Source organism: Boeremia exigua (genome assembly GCF_020726555.1).
Source record: "Boeremia exigua strain MPI-SDFR-AT-0100 chromosome Unknown C7974scaffold_14, whole genome shotgun sequence".
Lineage (NCBI taxonomy): Eukaryota > Fungi > Ascomycota > Dothideomycetes > Pleosporales > Didymellaceae > Boeremia > Boeremia exigua.
In genome coordinates, this window is record NW_025763531.1 from 572,034 (window position 1) to 594,122 (window position 22,089).

At 30.1% G+C, this 22,089-nt stretch overlaps 1 protein-coding gene across 1 annotated transcript; it reads left to right on the forward strand.

The window, feature by feature from the left end:
• Positions 1–2,810: 2,810 nt before the first annotated feature.
• On the forward strand, positions 2,811–3,198 carry C7974DRAFT_405157 (uncharacterized protein). Its single transcript, XM_046143021.1, has one exon. The coding sequence runs from the start codon at positions 2,817–2,819 to the stop codon at positions 3,024–3,026; it is 210 nt and encodes a 69-aa protein (XP_045991781.1). The 5' UTR covers positions 2,811–2,816; the 3' UTR covers positions 3,027–3,198.
• The last annotated feature ends 18,891 nt before the right edge of the window (positions 3,199–22,089 follow it).

The following is a 22,089-nucleotide window of genomic DNA, read 5'->3' on the forward strand; positions in this document are numbered from 1 at the left end:
AAAGTATTTTAGCAATAAAGCTTCTTTGTGTAATAATAATAGATCTTTTAGTTCTATTTCTTATTATTTCTACACCTAGAAACTCTTTTATTTCACCTAAATTAGTTACTTCTAATTTAGAAGAACTAGTTAAATCCCTATAGAGATTACTAACTAGGCTTAAATCTTTTGCAAATACTAGTATATCGTCTACGTGTGTTGCAAGTACTATAGGCTTAGTCTTGTGTATAAATATACTAGTATCTATTTTTAAACTATTAAATCCTAGTTGTTCTAGAATTCTAGTTAAAAATAGCTGCCATTGTCTACTAGCCTGCTTTAGGCCATATAGAGCCTTATTTAATTTGCATACTATTCTAGTATAATTCTTTTCTTTTATGCTAGTTTTAATAGTATTTATAAGGTCTATATTATTCTTTTCTAGGCTTTCTAGAGCTTTATTTAATATAAAGTCTTCTAGGCCTATAGGCAATTGCATATAGATATTTTCTATATCTATTTCTGCATTAGGAAAAGCTTGTTTAACATCCCAAGTATATATTTCCCAATCTAGATATGCAAAAATAGACAATAAAAGCCTAATTAAGCTAGGTTTGCTAGTAGAAGCAAAGGTTTCTTTATAATTTATATTATATTTTTGTAAGAAGCCTTTAGCAACCCACCTAGCTTTATATTTTTTAATAGTATTATCTAAGTTATATTTCTTAGTAAGAACCCACCTGCCTTTAATAATAGAGCTATTATTTCTAGGCTTTAGTATAATAGACCACGTATTATTATTAATTAGATCTTCTATTTCTGTTTGCATAGCTTTTAAATAGAAGTCTCTATCTTTACTTAGTAATACTTCTTTATAGGTCTTAGGTTCTTCTAAGTTACTATTATTAGAAGTAGCAAGTATATTCTCTAATATAGCTTTATTATATAGAGATTTCCAATCTTGCTTGTTATTTACTTCTTCTATAGTACTTAGTATAATACTTTCTATAGAATTGCTATTATCTTCTTCTATAATAGAAATATAATTAGCTAATTCGTCTTCAGAATTACTTTCTAGCTCTTGTATTCTAGGCTTATTTAATATAGCTCTAGAATTAGAAGGCTTAACTATACTAGGCTTAGTTATAGTTTTACTAACTATACTAGGTTCTAGTCTAGTAAATATACTTTGTATATTACTAGAGTTATTAGGCTTATAAAAATAACCTTCTATAATTTTGCAATCTCTAGCAGTTATAATTTTATTACTACTAGGATTATAGAGTTTATATATATTAGCCCCTATAAAGCCTATTAAATAGTAAGGCGTTGCTTTAGAGTCTAGTTTCTTAGTAAATAAGCTAGGCTCTTTATAGTAAGTAAGAGAACCAAATACTCTAATATTATCTATATTGGGTATTTCTCTATACTTTAAATAGTAGGGCGTTTTAAACTCTATAGAGCTATTAGGTGTTCTATTATATAGGTAAACAGCAGTTAGTATAGCTTCACCCCACATTAATTTAGGTAAATTGCTATTAATTAATAGAGCTCTAACCTTATCAAGTATAACTCTATTAATTATTTCTGCTGCGCCATTTTGCTCAGGAGTATAAGGAGCAGAATATCTAGTTTTAATACCTTTACTAGTTAGATAATTATCTAGTTCTCTAGATTTAAACTCATTATCTAATTGCAAGGCTTTAACCTTATTATTATTAAAAGGTTTACTAGATTCTATACTATTACTAGTACTAGAATTATTTCTTGCCTCTAGTTCTAATTCAGTAATAGTAGTCCTAATAACATCTATAATACTTTTTCTAGACTTAAGTAACTTAATAACTAAGTACTTAGTATAGCTATCTCTAAAAGTAATATAGTATTTATAGCCTTTTAATGCTTTAGGCCTAATAGGACCTCCTATATCTATATATATTAAATCTAGATAGGCATTTACTTTAGTACTATCTTCTTTGTTACGTAATTTAGTTAGTTTAGATTGTATACAAATTATACAATTATCTAAACTAGTAGAAGCAGTACTTATATCCTCTAGATTTATATAGTCTACTCCTTTAGTAGACTGTTTTAAGTGCTTAATAGTGTTTAGGTTTATATGCCCTAACCTATTATGTGCTAGCTCTATAGTATTTTTATTTAATACTATTTCTTCTAGAGTATCACTAGAACTACTAGAGTTACTAGTATTACTAGTATAACTAGAACTACTAGTATTGCTAGTATAGTCTTCTTCCTCTAGATTATAAGCCTGTTCTATACTAAGGTTATCTTCTAACTCTTCTATAGTATTTAGAGTAGAATAAGTTTTATTATTTATAGTATTAGAACTAATAGGCTTAGAGCTAGTAGCACTAAAAACACTAACGCCTTCTTTATATTTGCCTTTAGCTAATAAAGACCTATTAGGCGTATTAATAAAACAGCTATTCTTATAGAAAGATAAGCTATAGTTTTTAGAAGTAATTAAACTTAAACTTAGTAAGTTTACTCCTAAATCAGGAACATATAGTACGTTAGTTAATCTAACTAACTGTTTAGTACTAGTAAATACTAAACTAATATCTCCTATACCCTGTGCTTTTATAGTTTTAGTAGTATTTCCCCACTTAATAGAGGTATTACTAGGCTTTAAACTATTAAATAGTTCTTTTATATAGCACGTGTGTATAGTAGCACCAGAATCTAATATAAAGTCTATAGTACTTGCAGAACTAGTAGACTTAGAAGAAACTAGAACTTGTTCTTCTTTATTGCTATTATTTATAGCTTCTGTTTTAGAATTATTTTGTTTTCTAAAAAAAATTAGATTCTACATGTCCCTTTTTCTTACAAAATTTACACTTAATAGTACTAGTTTTATTACTAGTTTTATTACTAGTATTACTAGTATTATTAGTGTTATTAGTCTGCATAGACATTTCTATATCATTGCTATAGCTAGAAGATTTAGAATTACTATTTCTAGTATAACTATTATAGTTATTACTAGTAGAACTATTATTATAGTTCTTAGTATTCTTTAAAGATTTAATTCTTCTATATTCATCTAGTAACTGTGCTACTATTTCTTCTAGATCTATAATAGAAGTAGATCTAATAGATTGCGTAATAACAGTTACTATATACTCAAAATCTTTATTTAGATTATTAAGTAATAGAGCAACAATAAATCTATTAGGCAGACTAATGCCTCTAGATTCTAGATTATTAACTACTCTTCTAAAGGAGTTAATATAGTTTTCTAGGTCACCTTTACAGCTATTTAAAGTAGTATTAATTAATTCCTTACTAAGCAGGAATTCACTACTAAAGCCTTTAGCTTCATATAGGCTTTTTAAAGTAGTCCATAATATATAAGGATTACTTATAAATCTAGTTTGTAATAGAGGGCCATCCTCTAAAGCTAGTTTAATTAGAGCTGTAGTTTTATAGGCGTTTTCATCTAGAGGCTCTATTATAGTAGAGTTATTAATATAATTTAAATAACCTTTTTCTACTATAATAGCTTCTATTCTAATAGCCTAAATATCATAATTACTAGACCCTTTAAGCTTAGGTAGCTTAATAGAATCCATTCCTCTTACTTATAGCTAAATATTTATTTCTTTTATAACGTCTTATAAAATACTCTTAAATAAATACAGCAGCTAAGTAATTAGAAGAGATATAGGCTATAGAAGCAATAATAGCTAAAGAGAGTATTTAACTAGTATATACTATAGTATACTAGTATATAAGCCTTATACAATAGTAGGAAGACTATATTACTTAAAATAGGTCTTATATCCTAGAAGCAAATTTAAGCGTTTTGTATAAAAACACTATTTTTGCTTATATAAAATCTAGCTACTAGTCTAAAATAGTACTAGTGCTATATACTATACTATTTAGTAGTTATAGTATAGGTAAAAGATTGCCAAGCCACTAGGGGGATGCTAGCGCTTACAATCTAAATAAAGGCTATTTTGCTCTTTTTACTAAATAGAGCAATCTACTCTTTAGCAAATAAAAGAGAGATTTAATAGTGCTAGACTCTATAAGAGTTTTAAACTAGTAGAATAAGCCTTAAAGTACTAGCTTAACTATAAATAGCTAGTAAACTTGTAGTGCCTATTTAATAACTTCTAATAGGTCTTACTCTTAAATAGAACGCCTATATACAAATAGGTCTTATTTCTAACCAAGTATAATAATACTCTAGTACTAGTTTCTATAAACTAGACTATAAAGTAGAGTATATAAAATAGCTCTATCTTTTCTACTAAGTAGATAGGCCTTAGGCTTATATAATAGTTATCTCTTAGCGAATAACTAGCTATTATTAAGCTTACTAATATAATATATATATATAGTTACTGTCCCTACTAACCCTAAGGTATAAGAAGGACTCTAGCTATATATATAGAATATATATAAGCAATAATAAGCTAGTATATATAAAAGCAACCTAGTAAGGCTTGCTTATATAAACAGTATATTTTTGCGATAATATACTAAGTAATAGTAACTTACTAGTAGGTTGCCAAGCTACTAGAAGCGTTACTATAGAGTATACTATAAGTATAGTCCCTTATAGGTATCTATGTTATAGTATATAGTCTCTATAGCTTATACTATACTATAGTATAGCCGCTGCCTAGTTTGTTCTTAGTTCTAGAGTCTACCTAGAGCCTTTGTTATAGTATTACTACTATAACTCTCCTATGCCTTTAATAGAGGTCTAAATATAGAGCTTATATAAGCTAAATATAAAGACTTATTATAGTCTTACTAGGAGCTAAATAGGATAGGAATTAGTGCTCTAGTATCTTAGGTTATCCTTATTACTAAGGGCCTAAGGAACAGGGACTAATAGCAGATACTGCTTAGTAAGCTAGACTATAATAGTCCTAGTTTACTATACTACTATACTCTAATAATAGTAGAGTAAGTAGAAGAAAGTTTAGAAGAGTTCTCTAAGATACTCTCTTGCTTTAACTTTCTAGAATCTTCTAGAACTATCTAGTTCTTAGAAGAATATCTACTACTAATAGTAGATAATAGAGATAGAAAATCCTAGATGTTTCTAGAACCTTCTACTCCTTTCTATTGCTTAGGTAAGCTGCTTATATAAGCAGTAGCTATACTAAATATAGCTAGTTCTAAGACTTATAGAATTTTCTCTAGAGGCTATAAAGAGCCGGGCTCATAACCTGTAAAGAAAGTAGGGGGAGGACTAGTCTACTTTCTCCCTAGTCTAGTAGACCTAGACTTACTAGACTAGTAATTTCCTAATAGGGAAGCGTATAGCCTAAAGAGATAATAAAGATATAAAAAGAGTAAGTTATAATAGTATATATAACTTGAATTCTTAGTTGCTAGGTACAGGATAATATAGGGGGAATAGGAGTACTTATACTTTCTTCCTCCCTACTATATTACTAAGCAGAATATTCTAGACAATACTAGAGTATTCTTATTAGTAATATACTAACAAGATTTCTAAGCAGATTACGCGTCTATACACGCAATCTCTACTAATAATAGTAGTATATATTTATAAGCTTATTCTAGAAGCTTCTCTATACTACTAAGAATAGAACAGTTAATATCTCTAGAACTAGTAGAGCTATAGGCTTGGTAAGCACAGGAAAATACTCCTTAGAGTTAGGAGGTTTTATAGCGTGATTACCTAAGCGCTATACCTAGCTAGGAATCTACTAGAGTAAAGATTATTCTAAATTATCTTAAAAACTTTACATATAGTAGCTTCTAAAGTATAATTAATAGAGTCTAAGAGTAAGTCTAGTAGATATTACTTAAAGTAATCCTAGGTTAAATCTATATTATTTGCTTTAAATATATACTTATAGTATATATACTATAGTTTCCTTAGGTCTTTAGTAAGATACTATATTACTTAGATAACTTTTTCTTTATCTTAGTAGAACTCTTAGAAGAGTAGTTAAAAGGCTATCTTATAGAAGTAGAAGAATTCCCTATACTCTTTAAGATTTCTATCCTTATATTCTATAAGGTTCTTAAGTTTAAGTATTTACTTTGCTTTTAGTAGAATTAGTATAGAAGATATACTCTACTTATATACTACTTTCTTAGGGTTATCTAGAGTAACCTCTTCTTCTTTAGTAGAAGATACAGGGGTCTAGGTTTCTTCTCTAGCTTCTAATAGTGTAATTTCTACTTTAAGTTCTTAAAGATGCTAGAGCTTCTAAAGCTTATTATATTATACTTCTTAAGCTTAGATATACTCTTCTAGCATTATAATAGTAGTAATTATAGAGGCTAATAGTAGCTTACCTTAGGTAAGATTAATAGGGTTTTCCTCTTTATTAGGGGAGTTAATTAGGGGTTACTAATAGCCTCTTAGAAGTAGCCTTTAACTATTTAACCTTATTAATAGACCTATCTCTAAAACTATTAGTTTTAAAGTATTATTATATAAGGCTCTAGTTATAGGTAATAGTACTTACTCTATGCTAGAATAGATAATTAGAAGATAGGTAAGTATATTATATTATAAGAATAATACTTAGGTTTATTAGAGCTTATACCTAGCATAGGTTTTGCATAGGTTACTTACTAATAATGCTAACTCTAGGTAGTATAGGCACTAGAATACTAATACTATAATAAATATTGCAATAGGCATTATAAGTAATAAGTAAGCTACTAAAGTAGACTCTATATATATAATAAGCTTAGCTAGCAAGTTACTAGAGATCTATATAGAATATAAAATAGGCTTACTTACCTCTAGCTAAATACTAGAGCCTAAGTAGCTTAGTATAGGTAGGGAAGCTCTAACTATAGAGAGAGATTATACTAGTAGCTTATAGAAAGTATACTTAACTATAGAAGGGAGCATGCTAGTAGAATCTTAGGCGCGCAATCTAAATTGCAGCTAAGTTAGCTAACTAATATAGGCTAGATTACTTATTATTCTAATTTCTACTTATAGAATAATAGAGACTAAGCTAAGTACTATAATACTAGTAATAAGCTTAAATTAATAGGGAAACTACCTAGTAGTAACCTAATTAAGTAGCTAACTTTAAGACTAGAAGTATAATAAGCTAGTAGATAATAATATAAAAGAATTATACTCTATAATATATCTAGAAGTAAGTTATAGGTATAATAATATTCTTAAGCTCTTATTTAACTTTATAATAAAGTAAGGTAAATAGAGTAGAAAGCTTATTACTATATATATAATAATAGTAGTAGTAGTTTAGTAAGTTAAGAAAACTTCTAAAATTATTAAGTAGCATATAAATAGTAGTAAGCTCCCTCTACTACCTAAGTTATAGAAGGATCTTATCTACTACTAGTATAGAGCTCTTTTCTATAAAGTAGCTATTAAAGAAATCCTTATACTTATTAAGAGGGGAACCTAGATAGAAGTTAAGAGATTAAGCTTCCTAGGTAAGCTATTACTACTTAAATAGGTATTTATATATAAGTTTAACTAAAATAGTTACTTTCTTAAGTATAAGGCGCATATTTATATATATAGAGACCTATAGGCAGTAGAATTAATTAACTTAATATATACTATAATACTTATAGTATACTTGTTTTATATAGTAATTACTATTATAGCTTAATATAACCTATAAAGTAATTAGTTTAATCTTATAGGAGCATTTCTTAATATAAGCTACTAAGGCTAATCTAATATACTCTATAAGTTACTAGATAGATTTAAGAAGAATAGCAAGTATACAAAGCTTATATAGGCACTACATAGGTTATGTAATTCTTCTTTACTCTAGTATAAAGAGCTTTCTAGTTCCCTTAAGGAGCTTAGTTTAGAAGTATTAAAACAGGAGCCTTGCCTATTCTTTAATTAAGAAAGATATATACTATTTTGCTTCTATATTAATAATATACTACTTCTTTACTATAAAGATAATTAAGTAGCAGTATAGTAATTAATAAGCTTACTTATAGAAAAATATAAGATTACTAATTAGAGATCTACCAAGTAGTTTCTTAGCATCTAAATTATCTAAAATTAAGTAGCTTATATAATAATACTTGCTTATAACATATATATTAATAATCTTACTAAGAAGTTTAATATTATAGGAAATAGAAGCTTTCTATATACTCTACTTCTAGTAGAAGAGTTACTTAAGAGCAAGGGAGAAGCTTTAAAGTAGGTAATTAAAGCATTTTAGAAACGTATTAGTTCTATATTATATACTATAATTATAATCTATCCTAATATTATATATACTACCTCTTAGTTATTAAAGTATCTAACTAACCCAGGAGCTACTTACTTTAAGGTAGCTAATTAGGTAATTATATACCTATACTAAACTAAGCACCTAGGTATATAATATAGTGCTTATTCTAGTAGCTAATAACTTATTTATAGAGATTAACCTAGGAGCTACTTACTTTAAGGTAGCTAATTAGGTAATTATATACCTATACTAAACTAAGCACCTAGGTATATAATATAGTGCTTATTCTAGTAGCTAATAACTTATTTATAGAGATACATTCTTTACTAATAATAAGAAAATAAGATAATTATCCTAGAGATATATTATATAGCTCTTTAGTAGTCTAATTATATAAAAGGTAGCTTAGTAAGTAATAGTAATAATATTAATAATAGAAGTAGAGTTACTTATACTTAAGTATATTATAAAGGAGACTATTACTTTAAAACAGTTTCTTAATAAGCTCTACCTTAACTTAGAAGCTACTTAGGAGATATTTTATAATAATTAGTAAATAATATATTTTATAGTATAAAAGAGTAAGTAACTTACTACTAAGCTATGCTATATAGATATATAAAATATATAGCTTAAATAAGAGTATGCTTATAGAATATTTTAAGTATAATACTTAAAAATAAGTAATATACTAGCTAATAGTCTTATAAAGGTACTACCTAGGTAGGCTTATAAGCACTTTTTATTCTATCTAAACCTGTATAATATAAGTATTATAGAAAATAAGTAACTAGAAGAAGAGATAAAGGATCTATTAAAAGTTTTAGGGAGAATAACCCTCTTACTCTAGGTTTTAGAACTAAGCTAGCTAACTCTAAGTAGCAGCTCTTATAAGCATATAATAAGGAGCTAGCAAGCTTAGTCCCCTCTAGAAACTAAAATCCTAGATAAACTAAGTAGCTAGTAAAATAGTACTTTACTTTTAGGTAGCTAGAACTCCTACTAGAAGGTTTTACTCTACTAAAGAATCTTTTTAACTACCTAGGTATAGGCATATACTTTACTAGAGTACTATAAGTATAATTAGCTTAAGTTAATAGTAACTAACTAGTAAGCTTAATTACTAATAAGGGTAGTAGTGCTACTAGAGTATAGAAGCTTATTAGTAAGCTTCTTAGCTACTAGCTAGAGTATACGCTTACTATAACATAAGTAATTAGCTTATAGTCTATAAGCTCTATAAATACTACTACTTATATAGGCTTATATAAGTGCCTAGCTAAGCACTTTATATAATAATAGCCTTAACCTCCTATAATAAAGTAGCACTAAGTAGCTAAGCTACTAGCTAGTTATATAGCAAAGTATTTACTATAGAGAGTTAGGCGCTACGCGCTAATAGACTACCTAGCTAGTAGCTAGGGAGTAGCTAGGTAGAAAGTAGATAGTATAGAAGAGATAGGTAGTATAGGCAGTATAGGTATAGAAGTAGTTAGTATAAGTATAGGTAGTATAGGAGCAGCTAGAGTAGAGGTAAGTAGTATAGAGGGAGCAAAGTTATATATTAGCAATGCTACCTAGTAGAGCAAAGCTTAATTAGCTAAAGCTAACCTACCTAAAGGTAATACTAAGTAATACTACTTAGAAGTAGAATATATAGTAGCTAGTAGCTTAGTAATAGTAGTAGTATAGGTAAGTAAGAGTATAGGAGTAGTAGGTATAGGTATAAGTAGTATAGTATAGTAGGTAGTATTATAGTAGTAGGTACTAGTAGTATATACCTTATATATAGTAATAGAGTTTTTATAGTACTATATAAGAATTAGTAGAAGGCTAAAAAGAGCTAAAGGTCTAAATATAAGAAGCTTAATTAGATACTATCTAAAAATACTAAATAAAAACTAATAATACTAATTTACACTAGCTAGAAGCCTATAACTACTTAAAAGTAAGCTAAATAAGAATAAGCTAAAGAAAGAGATAGAAGAAGTATAGAAAATTAAAATAGTATACTTACTACTATTATAATAAGTAGACTTAGAGTTTAGTAAAATAAGTAGAGCTCTATACTATATATATGCCTAAGTTTAGTAAGAGTAAATATTATACATATATAATATATAGGCAAGTAACTTAGTTCTTATTTTTAAGCTCCTATCTAACTATATTTATAGTAAGAGTAAATGTATAAGTAATTAAGATAATATTATACTTAAATATAAGTAAATAAGCTACTTATATAATTATAATATATATAATATAACTAAGTTTAGCTATATAATATAGGTATAGCTAAGGTACTTATTAGAATTAAAACCTAACTAAGCTATTAGCCTAGTATAATAAGCTTGTTTCTAAGTACTCTAATTAGTTTTACTACTAAGTATAATACTAGCTTCTTCTTCTCTAATAGCTTAAGATTGTAAGTAGTATATAAGTAACTCTAAGCTTATTAGAAACACGCTATTTATAGAGTCTCTAATACTTATTTAAAGTATACTAGTTTCTAGAACTAACTAAGTAGCTTAACTATACTATTAAGCTTATAATATAGAATTTAGACTACTAAAACTTTAAAGGAAGACTAGAGCTAGAATATAGTTTTAGCTACTATACTAAAAGCTTAAAATAGGATAATATTCTTTAAGTTTAATATTAAGGTGCAATTATATTACCTACTTCTTAGGTGCTTGCTAATATAGGCAACTACCTAGGGGGTATATTATAGAATTAAGCATTAAACTACTATTAGGTAGCTTAATTATATAACTACTTATTAAGCACCTAGAGTAGTATAGGAGGCTTAGGCCTATAGAGGCTAATTAACTAATATTAAGCTACTTAGGCTATAGCAGAAGCTTAATTAGACAAGGTTATATAATATATAGGATTTTCCTTTATATTTAATATAAGTATTATCTAGTAGTATATAGAATAGTAATCTATCTAACAGATTACCTAAATATAGGTTTACCTACTTAATTATAATAATTATAAGTATAGCTATCTATAACTATAGATTATTAGGTAGCTTTATAGAAGTTTAAAAGTTTTTTAAGTTCTTAAACTATATTTAACCTATAATACTATAGAAGACTTATAACTCTAAGGGCTTCCTATAGTAAGAGTAGACTATAAACTAGTTAGTATTCTATATTATTTAAAATAAGAGTATTCTTACTATTTATAGCTAGAGTCTATTACAAACCTAAGAAAGGGGTATAGTAGAAGATAAGAGATAGAAGGATTAATAACACTTAGGGACAACCTAAAGGTCTTTAGAGAAGGTTAGTAATTAGGACTAATAACAACATAACCCCTTATATTCTAAAACCTTAGTAGAATGCTACTATAGAACATGTTATGTATTATTCTAAGAATCCTATAATATTCTAAGACCTCTTAATACTAGTATATTATAGAATACTAGAACTACTATAGAATATCTTTAGCATATAGTAAGTAGGAATATAACCCTTTAGGTTTATATTTAACCTAAGTATTAATCTATAATATTAGATCTTAACCTAACCTTTAAGCTAGATAGTCTACTCTATACTACTTATTATTACCTCTTACCCTTAAGATAGATAGATTATATCTATACTCCTTAGTATAAGACCCCTTTAGTTTCTCTAATAGTATTTATCTCTAAGAACTAATTAATTAGTGCTTATAAGCTTTGCTTAAAGTATAACCTTAATATTTTAAATACTCTTAAGATATCTACTACCTTAGAAAACTAAGCTACCCCTAGCTTAATATCTAATAATATAGATATAACTAATAATAGTGCTGCCTATATAGGTAATATTATAGTTAATAAACCTAATATCTACTATAGTAAATATAATAAGCTTAATAATTAGCTTATATAATAGGACTTATTCTTCTTATTCTAAGGCAAACGTGTTAAAGAGATTAAAAGGGTTATACTTATTAGTAGTTATATATATAGCGTAGTATTTAAATACATTAAACCCTTTATATAATAGTATAATATAGGCAAGGCCCTAGATAAAGTAGATATCTAGATAAAGGACTTTAATACTTTTAAAGAATAGATTAAACCTATATTTAGTATATTTAACAAAGTCTCTAGTATAAGACATAAGATCTAATATATTATATACACTAAGTTAGCTACTAACTATACTATAGAGTTCTAATAACTTGCTATATATACTAACTAGGATAATACTGCACTTTTAACTATGTTTAAGCAAGAACTTAAGCTAAAGATTAAGAAGGAGCTAATGCGCACTAGTGCTAGCACTAACACCTTTAGTATATAAGTTAATACTATAATTAATATTAATATTAAACTATATAAGCTATAGTTAGAATTGTAAGATAACCCCTAAGTATAGGCTACTAATTCTGCACTATATGCCTTTAAGAACTAATAGAAAAATAACCTCTAACAAGAATAGTATAGTAGACGCTACTAGTCTAATATATTATAATAAGTCTATACTAGAACTAATATAGAATACTATAGCGCTAAGGCTATAATAGACCTTTCTAATATTAATAAAGGACCTAAATAGGAGAATATTAAGAATAAGAGTAGTTCTAGAACTAATAAGCCACTAATAACTTATTATAGCTATAGCAAAGTAGGCTACTTTGCTAGAGACTATTATAGCAAGAATAAGGTTATATAATAGCTTAATATATTATCTAGCAAAGTTAAGTTTACTAATACTAGTAATTAGGAAATAATTACTAATAATATAGGACATCTTATAGAAGACCTAGAGATAGAATCTAGAATAGATAATAAGTATATTAAACCTAATAAGGACTAATAAAATATCTAAAGTAGCATACCTATACTATACTAATAGTTAGAAGAAGTCTATACTACTAAATAATATAGATCTACTAAATATTAAGAATATTGCAACTAGATACTCTAGGTTCTAGACTAATTACTAGAAGCTAAGCACTAGGCTAATATAGCATAATGTCGCAGCAAGTCACTAATTAACGACCCTCTAAGATCGCAGAGAAGGTTCAGATCACATGACCTTGATCACCTCAACTGCACGATGAGTCCAGGCCACAGTAATCTCTAATCGGCTTAGTATTTCGGCCTGATCAAGCTCCAAACGAGGTATATATTTAAGTAGTTGCAACACCTTAGAGAAGACAGAGAACCTAATCAATTTACTTAATTATTTGTTCTAGTCTATTAATTAATTTAGTTACTTACAATCTATAATTAATAATAGTTATAAGCCTAGTTTGCTAGAGCTATAAGGCAATTCTTCCTGCGTACTCTAAGCAACTAAATTAATTAAATAGACTAGAAATCCACTCTAATCCTCTCTAACTCTTCTAATCATGGAAGAAATAATCTTAACTAGTTAGATCCTCCTTAGGAGCAGATTAGACTAGCTATACTAGTATACTTAGCTCAAGCTACACGCTTAAGACAAGGCGATATAGGATTAGATTAACCTAGATAGCAAAACTGTACCCCCTATTAATTAACAGGAGCTAATCTACCTAGATTTTAAAGAATCTGCAGGTACTCTATTAGGCAGCTTGGCAAGCGCCTTAGAAACAATAATCTTAACTACTATAATTAGCAGGATTAATTATGCTAAGCAAGTTAATTAACATAAGGTCTAGACTAGCTAGTAGTCTAGAAAGGCTGCTAAGCTAAGTAATCTCTAAGACTAGATTAATAAGACTGTCTTAGCTAATCTTATAGCACTAGCTTTAATCAAAATAATTAACTAAGACAAGTTAATACTCTAAGCCCTTGTTTAAATCCTTAAAGATAATCTAGCTCCTACTAATGCTAACACTATAGCTCTAGTTAGGCAGTAATACTAATTATACCTTAACAAAGCTAGAACAGGACAAATAAACGCTAATAAGTAGTTTAATAAGTAGCAGGTAATCTATAGCAAGGCTTAAGTATTTAGGATTACTAATATTAAAGGACAGCTTATAATTATAGATTTTTTAGATGCTCTAGCTTCTAGAATTACTCTAGAATAGTCCTAATTAATAAAGCACTATATTAACATGCAAGCAGCCTTAGGAGAGAAACTACTTATAATTAATAAACTTGCTTAAGTATTTACCCTAGAACTATAGAAGTAAGCCCTCTCTCTAAAGAATAAGGGATTAGGCGTTTACTTAACATTTAGATTAATCTCTAATTAGAATAAAAATAATAAGAAAGATAAATAATTATTTAAATGCCCCTATAAGCTAAATAGGAACTACTTCTAGAAGCTAGTTAACTACTAATGCCTTAAGACTGCGCTGATTAGACTAGGCCTAGCTAATAGTATACTAGTTAATCTAAGCAACAAAGATAAAACCAAGATTAAGGAAAGGGCTAATAAATTAGAATAGACTATAATTAAGAAACAAGTAATCTAGTCTAGATAGAATTCTAATCCTAGTAATAATAAAGGAACTTTCTTAGTTAAATATCTAGGTCCTATAGTTGCGGCCCTATTTAATCTAAGCACCTTCCTAGCTAATCTTAAACTAGTGTTTAGCACTGCTTATTAAGGCTATCTACTCTCTTAGAGCACTATCTATAATAGAGGATTAGCAGTCTACCTTGTTAATAATTAGAGCCTCCTTATTCTAGGTACCTTTAAGGCATTAACTATTCTAGAAACAGTTAACGCAGGCACTTAATTACTACCTATATTAGGCACTAGTAATAGGCTGATCAAGAACTTCTTAAATAGACAAAATAGACCTTAAATAGAGGATCTCCTGCTTAAGAATGTTAAAGTAGTTAACTGCTTCTACATAAACGTTATAGGTAGTAATACACTTAATTAAGCAGGTGTATAGTACCTAGGATTAGATAGGACACTTTAAGTAGGATTACTAGAAAATAACATTGTACTAGCAACCCTTAAGAAGAAGTTTAAGCTACTATTTATTAAATATATTAAGTTTAGCTCTTACACTACTCTACCTATGCTTGTTAAAGCGATCTAATTAGCTTATTCTATTTAAAGGTCTAATAGCAAAGATCTCTAGCATAAACAATCTAGCTATCTAGGCAAACGCTTAATCTAATTACTTGTTAAATTAGCTAGAAACGTCTTGATTAACAGTATAAAAAGGATTAACTATAAGCACTGCTTAGTTACCTACTCAGCATAAGTAATCTTAAGAAGGCTAAGAGAATAATTACCTAGACTATTCTATAGGATATTATAGGATCTGTTTAATATGCTAACTAGAAGGCTTTATAAAGAATAGGCTCTAATTATTAAGGATAACTTCTTAGGCAAGCTGTTTAACTTTAATAATTAGAGCAAGACACTTAATAAGATTATAAGGGTGGATACTACTTTTAAGAGCAAGATTATAAGGAAATACTAGTAGTAGATTGTTAAAATCTACTAGGATAACAATACTACTATAAGACTATAGAGAGGTTAATTAAGATATAAGGAATAGGCAGAAGAAAGAGAGATTAAGATTATTACTCTACTATTATATACCTATAAGCTAAACAGATTAGCAGAGAGAGTAGGGCAGGAGCTTATTACTAAATCTATAAAGATAAGGATTAGAGCGAACCTCCCTGCTTACCTCTAGCTAGAGGTTATAGATGCTGCAGCTTACCTTTATGCTCTAAGCCCTATAGCTGTTTATAGGTATTAATTACCTAATAAGGTTCTAGACTCCTGGTTTAGGTAGTACTTTTGCTGGTACAAGCCTCTAGAGATTAGGATTAGAACTGCTAATCTCTGCCCTGATTAGAGTAGAATATATGCCTATAGCTGTTAAGCATATCCTTTAGATAGGGAGCAATTAGCAGGCAGAGATAAGCAAGGATTTAAGGTTAATCCTTATAGTTATATTAGGTACTTAGTTAGCTATTAAGCCTCTAATATCTATTTAATCTAGGTACCTACCCTTAATTAAGTAATTATTATAAGAAACGTTATATTTAATAAGAATCTATTCTATATAAGTAGTAAAGATAATAAAATGCTAAAGGATTAAGCAATTAAAGTAGCAGACATACTCTATATTAGAGAATTTAATAATCTAGGACAAGATATTAAGATACTAGTTCTAGAGGAAGAGTACTAGGCAACCTAACTAGAACAATTAACTACTAAGTAAGATCTTAGGGGTAAGTAGATTAGAATATTAACTAGTATAGAGGGCCTACCTACTAATTAGGAAACTAAGGTTATAGAGGCTGCTTAGGACGCATATAAGGCTAGTAAGCGTCTAGAGAATTAAGTAGATTAATTAGAAAGCATAGGTTTAGCTACTCCTAAGCAAACGCCTAGACTAATTAATTAAGGTATAGGCGTTTAGGAGGATTTAGGAGCAGGTAATTAATAGGGAGTTAACTCTCCTATAAGAGCTAATCTACCTGTCTCTAGTAACTAAATAGGGTCTAGGGGTTTAATATATAAGCGCTTAACTAATATTGCCTCTTAATCTAGTTAAGCTGCATCTGCAACACTAGGCGAAGCACGTTAAAACAATCTACTAACATAATTAAGTTATTGCTAATAAGGCTTAAGACCTAAGATTAATTAACCTATAAGCAAATACCTTCTAGTATAAAGGAATAAGTTAGATTGTAATAATTAGATAGAGGGTAGATTATTATAAGGAAGTATAAATATATTAATTGTAGATCTAAGCAAAGAAAATAATCTATAGTTAGACTTATATAATACCTTCTTCCCTAGTCTAAATAGAGACTAGGATAATTAGCTAAGTTATAAGACTATTAACTTAATTATTATAGCAGCAATACTAAGTAATTAAAATACTAAGACTTTAAAGTTAGGAGTAGAACAACCTTATTAAGATTAGCTCCTACTACTACTAAAGACCTAGAAACAATTACTGCAACATCTGCTTAAGGATTAGTTCCTCTAAGCCTATAGTAAAGAGATTAATTAGCTTATGTAGAAAGGCATATAGACTAAGATCCCTATATTAAAAGATAATTAACTACTTCTACTTAAGTAGGTATAGACCTATAAGTTTAATTAAAACAGCTACTTTATTAAGTGCAAAGCTTAGATTGTTGTTAGAGGTAATCTTTAAGAAAATAATATGTTAAGTAGCATATATGCAGCTACTCTAGCTGCTTAATCCTTCTAAATAGTAATAGCAATTGCAGCTTAGTTTAATCTAGAAATATACTAATACAACGTGGTTAGGGCGTTCCTAAACGCTCTAATTACCCTAGACAATCTAGTAATCTATAAACTACTAATAGGGTTTAAGAAAGTAGGTTATAATATTCGACTAAATTAAGCGTTATATAGATTAAGAGAATCTCTACTCCTTTAGTATAAAGAGTTCTCTAGAATACTACTTAAGCTTAGACTTATAGCGTTAAAAGAAGAGCCCTGCCTATTCTTTAATAAAGAGTAATTAATACTAATTCTATTCTATATTAATAATATTCTACTCCTATTCTATAAGTTCTATAAGTAGGAAGCCAAGGCTATCTAGAACAAAGTGTTTAGCAAGTATAAGATTTAGGAGCAGGGACTAGTAGAATAGTTCTTAGGGATTAGAGTAATAAGAGATTAAATAAAGAGGATAATTACTCTAGTTTATAACATATATATTAATAAGATTATAAAGAAGTTTAGATTAGAGGATAGGACCTTTCTACCTACCCTGCTCCCCTTAGAAGAACTAATCCTAAATTAGGGAGAAGCAACTAAGTAGGAGGTTAAGTTATTTTAGGAAAAGATTAGATTAGTACTATATACTATAATTATAATTAGGCCTAATATTGCCTTTATAGTATTAAAACTATTATACTTTCTTATAAATCTAAGTAAAGAACACTATGCTACAGCTAATTAAGTAATTACCTACCTATACTAAATAAGGTATAATAGGATTAAGTATAGTAATTATAATAGCCCTAATCTTATAATCTATAGTAACGCGTTGTTTACTAATAATCTAGATACTTAAAGATTATCTTATAGCTATATATTAATTATATTTAGAGGACTAATCTTTTAGAAAGCTGCTAGGCAACTAATAATTATAATATTAACTATAGAGGCTAAGCTAATCGCCCAAGAACATATAGCTAAGGAGATAATAGTAATTAAGAGATTCTTTAGTAAGCTTACGCTTAACCTAGGGCAAGTCTAGAACATCTAGTGCAATAACTAGCAAATAATTAGGCTTGTAATAGAGAAGAATAAGTAGATTATAACTAAGCTGTACTATATAGATATATATAACCTCTAGCTTAGGTAGGAATACTTAAAGGGATTGTTTAAAGTTAAGTACCTTAATACTAAGAGCATGCCTGCAGATAGATTAACTAAGAAGCTTACTAAGTAATAGTTTAACTTATTTAAAGCACTAATTAATATTTAAGATACTTAGATTATAGAATGAAATATTAATTATTAGGGCTAAGGAAAAAAGCAAACTATTAAATAAAGAAAAGTAGAACTAGAGATTAATTAACTATGTAAGAGTAGTAACTACTCCTACTCCTTATCCTCCTTATAATTATTACCTACTCTAAAGATATAATCTAGAATCCTAAATACTTATATAACCTAAGCAGATAAAGCCTTATAAGCCTCAAGGTACTAATTAAGCTAAGCCTAAGAAAAGTTAAGGCAATTAGTAGAGAGGGATTGAGTAAAAGCTCTAGCATCCTTAATCCTAGACTTAATCTTCTCCTGCTTAGCAAGCTTCTTCTAATCCTGCTCTGCCTTTAACTTCTTTTTAGCCTAAACATAAGCAGCATACTAAGCACAAGCCTTATTCTTAGCCTTAAGCTAAGCATTAGCAAGAACTTAATTAAGTAAGTAGTAATTAAGGACAGATAAAGCAGAAATAGCAGAAGAGGGAGATTAAGAAATAACAGGGGACTTCTTCTAAGTAGATTAGCATAAGCAAAGGAAGGAATAGAAATAAACACTTATAGGAGGATTAACCTCTTAATTAGAAGTAGTAGCCTTAAGCTAATTATAATATAATAAGCAGTTACAAGTGTTAGCGCTCTTCTAAGAGATTACGCAAGACCTTAGCTTGCGCAGGCTTAGAGGAGCCTTAAAAGGACTAAAGACTTCTTAATTAGGAGCAACTAGGCAAGGATTAGAAGGAAACTTTGCTTAAAGCTAGAAATAGATTAGTAAAGTTTACCTAAACTCTAATTAAGGACCTACTCTCTTAACTGCATTAAGCTTCTTCTTCTTAGAAGAAGGAACAGGATTAGATAATTTGCCTAGAGTAGAGCGCTTAGAGCTATTCTTTAACTTTAGAGTTACTATAATAGGATTAGTAATTAAGTTATTAAAATACTAGATTAGGGGATAAGCAAGACCTTTGATTAATTAAGAAGTAGAGGGCCTAAGCTTGTTAAGATGCTTAGCATGCTTAGTAATAAGCTTAGTAAGATAATTATAATCTAACTCCTAGGTTATAAACTGCAATCTAATTAACAAATAATTATAACCTTATAAGGATTAAAATAGATACTTATAGGATAGTTCTTATGCGTATACCTAAGGCACTAACTAAAAACTTAAGCAATTATACTGTTTATAAGCAGGTATAGATACGCGCTATACTTAACGCACTAATTGCTGCTACTACTTAGCTAGTTATAATAGATCTAGATCTTGAATATAGTAGCCTAGGTCTTCTTTATGCAACTAAAGCATATATAGAATTAAATATTACCCTTGATTAGAGAAAGATTAGGATAATTAGACTAAGTAGACTTATTATCCTGCTTGTCTAGAATATAAGACTTGTAAGATTAGTGCTGCTTAGGAGTGTCTATTAGAGCTTTAGGAGTAATAGGATAGCCTAAGCAAGTCTAGTAGACAGTAGAGGGCGTAATTAGAGGATTACTAGGCGCTTTGCTTAGAGTAGAGACCTTAATTAAAAGATTAGCACATATCCTTAAGTATAATTAAGTTAACTATACTATAATTAGCAGCAATTAAGGGACAGATTAGAGCAAAGGAAGGTGACAATATTGCGCAAGAGCGATTAGAAGAGTTAGAGTTAGAACAAGCAAGCGCAGAGCGCAATATTATTTGTTTACTATGCGCCTTAGCGCAACTGTTTACTTACTTAATTAAGCAAAGCGCCAAGAGCAGTTATAACAGCAAATAAGCAATAATAACAAATTTTTAAGATTGCTAATTAAAGGAAGGGAATGTAATTGCTGCAGTAAGTAGGTGTAGTAATTGACAGATTAATGCACCTAGGGGGTGTGTCGCAGCAAGTTACTAATTAACGACCCTCTGAGATTGCAGAGAAGGTTTAGATCACATAACCTTGATTACCTTAACTGCACGATGAGTCTAGGCTACAGTAATCTCTAATTAGCTTAGTATTTCGGCCTAATCAAGCTCTAAACAAGGTATATATTTAAGTAGTTGCAACACCTTAGAGAAGACAGAGAACCTAATTAATTCACTTAATTATTTGTTCTAGTCTATTGATTAATTTAGTTGCTTATAATCTACAATTAACAATATATAATATATTAGTAATAAACGCATAGCACATAATAATAAGGAAAGTATAAGATACTATAACGTACCCCACGGGCGAGCGGATCAACGGGCGAGCGAATCACTTTTGCCAAGCCCCCACCAAAGTATCCTCTATATACCAATGCCTCAACAACAACCTAATCTTAACGCGTTTAAGGAAGCTCAAATACAGCTTGCGCTTCAAGCTCTTAAACAAGACGCGAAACTCTCACAGCGACGCGCTGCAGCTATCTACAACGTTCCTCAAGCTACACTAAGCCATCGACTCACTGGACGACCTTCACGAGGCGATACTATGCCTAACTCACGAGGGCTGGATGATCTAGAGGAGCAGGTGATTGTTAATCACATACTTGAGCTGGACGAGCGAGGATTTGGCCCTCGGCTGGCAGATGTGGCTGCAATGGCCAATTCTCTGCGCGCAGAGCGCAATCTGGGCCCTATTGGCACAAACTGGCCCAGTACGTTTGTAAAGCGTCAACCAGAGCTCAAAGTGAAGTTTAATCGCAGGTATGACTACAAGCGAGCCCTCTGCGAGGATTCTGGGGTTGTGCAGGGCTGGTTTTCCCTGGTGCGAAACACAAAAGCCAAGTATGGTATCCTAGATGACGACACGTACAACTTTGACGAGACAGGCTTCATGATGGGCCAGATCTCCCAGGGAGCAGTTGTTACAGCTTCAGAGAGACGAGGAAGGCCAAAGGCAGTCCAGCCAGGCAACCGGGAGTGGACAACGGTCATACAGGGTATCAATGCCAAAGGATGGGCCATTCCACCCTTTGTTATCTTCAAGGCGCGCCACCACCTCTCCGGCTGGTACAAGGAGGAAGACCTGCCCCAGGATTGGGTTATTGCAGTCTCCGGTAACGGCTGGACTACTAATGAGCTTGGTTTTGAGTGGTTGAAGCACTTTGACGCGCATACAAAGGAGCGTACTGCTGGTACCCACCGACTGCTGGTTATTGACGGCCACGAGAGCCACGAATCGCTCCAATTCCAGAAATACTGCAAGGATAACAAGATTGTTACTCTATGTATGCCTCCGCACTCATCGCACCTTCTGCAGCCACTTGATGTGGGCTGTTTTGCCCCTTTGAAGACAGCGTACGGGCGCCAAGCCGAATTGCTTATGCGCAACCGAATCAGCCACATCACAAAGACTGAGTTCCTGCCATGCTTCAAAGCAGCCTATAATGCGGTGTTTACCTCTAGCAATATCCAAGGAGGGTTTCGAGGTGCTGGATTGGTCCCCTTTGACCCAGAACGGGTCATATCAGCCCTTAATGTGAAGCTTCGGACTCCATCACCACCACTCCCCACCAACAACGTACCCTGGCAGTCGCAAACCCCCAGCAACACCC

Coding starts and splice junctions, on each gene's coding strand:
- C7974DRAFT_405157 (XM_046143021.1), top strand. CDS start 2,817: ATGTCCCTTTTTCTTACAAAATTTACACTTAATAGTACTAGTTTTATT.